General features: G+C 41.3%; 1 protein-coding gene across 1 annotated transcript; it reads right to left on the bottom strand.

Annotated features, from left to right (window-relative positions):
- Nucleotides 1-267: 267 nt before the first annotated feature.
- LOC135713439 (chaoptin-like) lies at nt 268-2,010 on the bottom strand. Its single transcript, XM_065236552.1, has 2 exons — nt 1,917-2,010; nt 268-1,842 (listed from the first exon to the last, which is right to left on the bottom strand). The coding sequence occupies exons 1-2, from the start codon at nt 1,928-1,930 to the stop codon at nt 318-320; spliced, it is 1,539 nt and encodes a 512-aa protein (XP_065092624.1). The 5' UTR covers nt 1,931-2,010; the 3' UTR covers nt 268-317.
- Nucleotides 2,011-4,651: the final 2,641 nt, after the last annotated feature.

Genomic DNA, 4,651 nt, shown 5'->3' on the forward strand with positions numbered 1-4,651 from the left:
CTCATGAACAACATCGCATCATTCACACCAGATTGCAACATTCTGATTTAAATTTTTATTTTAGCACCATAACGCCCATCGCGATGATAGCCATAGAACGCTTATCAGTGTTCCAATCATATGTGATCTGTTGCCAATACTATATACAATCACTCCGCTAGTTCTTCCCACCACACAAAAGCTGATTGTTTGGATTTGGATGACAGCACCCGCTGTTCGTAAACAGAACTTAACCTTATCGCTTGTGCTTTGTAATAGAAAAGATCCGTTTTCAACTAGCAACGCCTTTATTTTCTACATACATGTTTTTTTTCCGCCTAACCATTCAGATCACAACTGACTAGACTTTCGTGTGAAATGGACGATCCACGAAAGCGGTCCTTGAACAGCTCACGATAGTATCGACTATCGACGAACACCTTAAATAGCAGTCCGCAGACGACGGCCACCAGCAGGACGATAACGACATACTCGATCGTCTTGTCTGCACTTGGATTCGGAATCAGCTCAGCCGATTCCTCGTGATCATCTCCGGTCGAGGTAAAATTGCGCACTATCTTTAGCGGGCACAGTGACTCTTCGAACAAGTAATCATTTTTAATGTACGGTTTGATGTCGTGCTTCTTCAGATCCTCGATCGCTACCGAGAGGGATGATTCATTCCACGGTAGATCGTAGATTCCCAGCGTTTTAAGGTTCGGGAAGTTCCGCTTGATTGACCCGATCGACATGTTTGCAATGGGGTTTCCGCTGATCATTAGCCTCTCGAGCTGCCGTTGTGAGGTAAGGTTTTCGAAATCAATCTTCTTCAAGTTGTTGTACGAGATGTCCAGGAATTTCAGCTTCCGCAGGTCGTGCAGGGTTGTGTACTGAAGGGTAAGATTAGTGCACTCGACGTTTAGTGCCGTCAGCTGTTTCATTCCGAGGAAATCGAACCGCCGCTGAAGGATGTTGAATGAAACATCCAGCGTTCGAAGCGTTTCCGAGCATTTCCGAAGATCTCCGAAGCCGGGAATGTGATTGTGAGCGAGATACAATTTTTCAATTGAACAATTGCTCCCGACCGTAACCGATTCGATTATGTTGTAGGAAGCGTGTAGTTCCGTACAATTGCCGCTGATATGAATGGTAGTCAAGTTGTTGTATTTTAGGTTGACTTTCTTCACGGTGATTTCGCTCCAGGCCAGCTCAATGAGCTGATTGTACGACGCATCCAGATATGCGAGCGAGTGAACGCCGTCCGGCGGGAACCAACTGTCGAAGCTCAACAGTACCAGCCGGTTGTGGTTCAAATCCAATGTCTTTAGGTTCTTGAGCTTGTGAAACACACCACTGGGAAGCCTGGTCAGGTTGTTGTACGATAGGTTAAGTTCCTCTAGGTCCAAGAGAAACTCAAATGCGTCGTGCTTGATGTCGAGGATTCTGTTGTGATGAAACAGCAGGTGCTTCAGCTTGGGAGTCTTGGGAAACAGATGTGTGTCCAGAAAAGTGATGTTTGTACCGGTGATTTCAACGTGCTCCAACTTGTGGCAATCGATGAAACTATTCGGATCGATTTCCTGATAGAACAGACTGTTTACCACGACAAAACTTTCCAAATTAGGCAGCGATTCAAACATCCTTGTTGGTATTCCGATTATTCGCTTGTTGCTGATCGTTAGCTTTGTAATGAAACTCCAGTTGAACTTGATGTCTGAAGTCTCGAACACATCGTCGAAATCGATGTACTCACAATGTGGAGGTTTATCGCCGTCAATTCCGAAGCAAGCATCAACAAAGTCGTCATTCCCGGCGCTCACCACCCGATTGATACCCGCAAAGGTGGCAATAAGAAGGATCGCCCTGAAAGCAGCAAACCATTTCGTCAATTGCCAGTGGATAATACAAAAAGAAATAAACCTATTCTAATATCCTACCAGTAGGCATTCATGTTTGCTATCCCTTGGAGTTGTTCTTATCACCAAAGTCGTAATACTACTGAGACGGCCTCAGCGGACAATATCAGGAGACCCTCCGGAGATGGGTTGCGATTATGCTTTACGCTGTTCAAGATGATCTACATATGAAAGAAGAACTGCGGGTAATCTCATTACGATCGTTCCCGAAGTGGGTCGATCAAAGATGATGTCCTTTGGTGAAACTTATGCCTACGAGCGCGTAAGTCACGACCGACACCTTCAAGTGCGCGTATGTTTTGTATACTCGTTTATCGTCTTGATTAGTGTTGATTGATCCGCCGACGAAGATAGCAGCAGTACGTGATATATATATGTGTGTATGTGTGGCTGGAAAAAGAATATATTGCGCTCTGGTTGTGCACCGGGGTTGGCGGGGGCCGTTGGGATGGATGGTTCCGTTGACGGGACTTAGTTGAAAATATTATTCCGATGGTACACTGAACTGATGGAATCTGCGTTGTGGTATCATTTCCACTTCGTTGACCTTGTAAAGTGTGCAGCTGGATCGTGCTCAGTACAAAGAATGATTGCAAAGTTTACGGAAGATGCTCTCACTTTCGCTATGTAGGTGTAGGGCAAACGCACTGTAGTTTAGCTACGCAGAGGTATGGGTCGGTCTGTTCGTTATTTTTTGCAGGAAGGGTTCATTTGGTGTTGCTCTAACAGCTCGATAGAGAATGCCCCGAACAGAAGCGGCAACTATTGCAGGAGTTGTTTAAAATTCTGTTTCTCATTAACTATCATCACAGAATATAAATGACCTCTGGATCAAACAATATCTGCTTTCCTTGACGTTCAATTGTAAAAAGATCTTGTTACTAGTAGGGGATCATCCATAAATGACTCTTCCTCTCCTTAGACACGGCATTTATTGGTCATCGCTAGGGGCGTCTTAGCTGTACTCAGAGTTGAAATTTTCACAGCGAGTAAATTTGAGTAACTCAAAATTAATCAAAAGTGATAAAAGTAGTCTCACATTCGTCAATAAATTAAAAATGAAATCAGTATGAACATGCATTATCCGGTATTTTATTTTTGAATTTTTGCATCAAATACTCATTAATCCGTCTGTATTTATTTTCAGTATGAATTACTCTTATAAGCGCGGTCTCTATTATGATGGGACAATAAAGTTGACAAATCAGAAAAAAAATATTTCCGATATGATCAGTAGAAGGCTTGTCATAAAAAACGAACTCATTTTTTTGCATGTTTATAACAATATAGACGAAATGCTTGCGCCGACTACCACGATACAGTGTGGTCAAGTTTACGGATTTCTCCGAAATCTACGGATTTTTAGATTTACTACGAATCTAAGGACGGACCATAAAATTTGACGGATTTTCCAGATATTTGATTTTTTTTTAAATGGGCAGAATAAATTCTACGGAATCTCAAAATGTTGGCCGCCTCCCGCTTATTACTATCAAAAATCGACGATTTTTGAAAATTTGGGGAATTTATAACTCTTAGTGCAGAACTTTGGGTAATTTCTAAGTATAAGTGAAGTACGGTCGTGTATGTATATGTTTTTCTTGCACTTAACTTTAAATTTAACTAAATTCTTGCCCTCACTTAAGCATTCAGACAAAGGTCAGAGAAGTCTATATGTAATCCCACGTATTGACGCCCTGGCAGACCTGGAATCACACCGTGCGTTCTTATCTAGTGAACGCACACAACGACTGCAGCACACACGGGAAGCCGCATATAAATTCTACAGCACCCAAAATTTTCATCGACATTGACGCACACTTTGGATGGAACCTTTTCATCAAACGACAACACTCTTCGGACACTTTCAGAAGAAAATAGAAATGTAAGTCTAAATAATAATAATAATAATGAAAATATTTTTTCAACCGACGTACTTCCAACAATTTTTTCACATAAACAGAATGCGACTGAAATTTTGATTTACTGTCAAAATTTCAATCGCATGAAAAGCCCAGCTAAAATGAAGGAAATCTATCAAAATTTATTATACTCATCCTTCTCGGTCATTCTGGCAACTGAAACAAGCTGGGACGAAAGCGTGAAAAGTGAAGAAATCTTTGGAAATGCCTTTAATGTATTCAGAGATGACAGAAATTTTCATGCAACTCAGAAGAAGTCAGGCGGTGGAGTTCTTATAGCTCTTTCGGCCAATTTTAACTCAGAACTCATCTTTATACCAAAATTTACAGAATTTGAGCATATTTGGGTGAAATCACACATAGCCGGTGAAATGCACGTGTTCGCCTCAGTGTATTTTCCACCAGACCATGCTCATAAAAGCACTTATGAAGCCTTCTTCCAAAGTGCTGAACAAATTCTATCTGAGCTTCCTCCTGAGGTGAAAGTTCACATCTATGGAGACTTTAACCAACGCCATGCTGACTTCATTCTGGACTCTGAAAAAGAATGTATCTTACTCCCAGTCGTTGGGGATAATGAAACATTGCAGTTCATTTTTGACAAAACTGCTAATCTAGGACTGAACCATTGCTATTTGGACTTACGAACGAATATTTATGAAGATTTCTGTGTGACCGAATCATTAAATCCACTGTGGAAAAATGAAGCGTTTCACACAGCAATTGAATATTCTTTATTTGTGCATGAAACCCAAAGACCCAACGACTGCGAATACGAAGAAGTCTTTGAATACAAAATAGCAGACTACGAAAAACTAAAATTTAAAATAAACA

This window comes from Ochlerotatus camptorhynchus, unplaced genomic scaffold, assembly GCF_037179485.1.
Source record: "Ochlerotatus camptorhynchus isolate MF236.1 unplaced genomic scaffold, CSIRO-AGI_Acam_v1.1 ptg000556l, whole genome shotgun sequence".
Taxonomy (NCBI): domain Eukaryota; kingdom Metazoa; phylum Arthropoda; class Insecta; order Diptera; family Culicidae; genus Ochlerotatus; species Ochlerotatus camptorhynchus.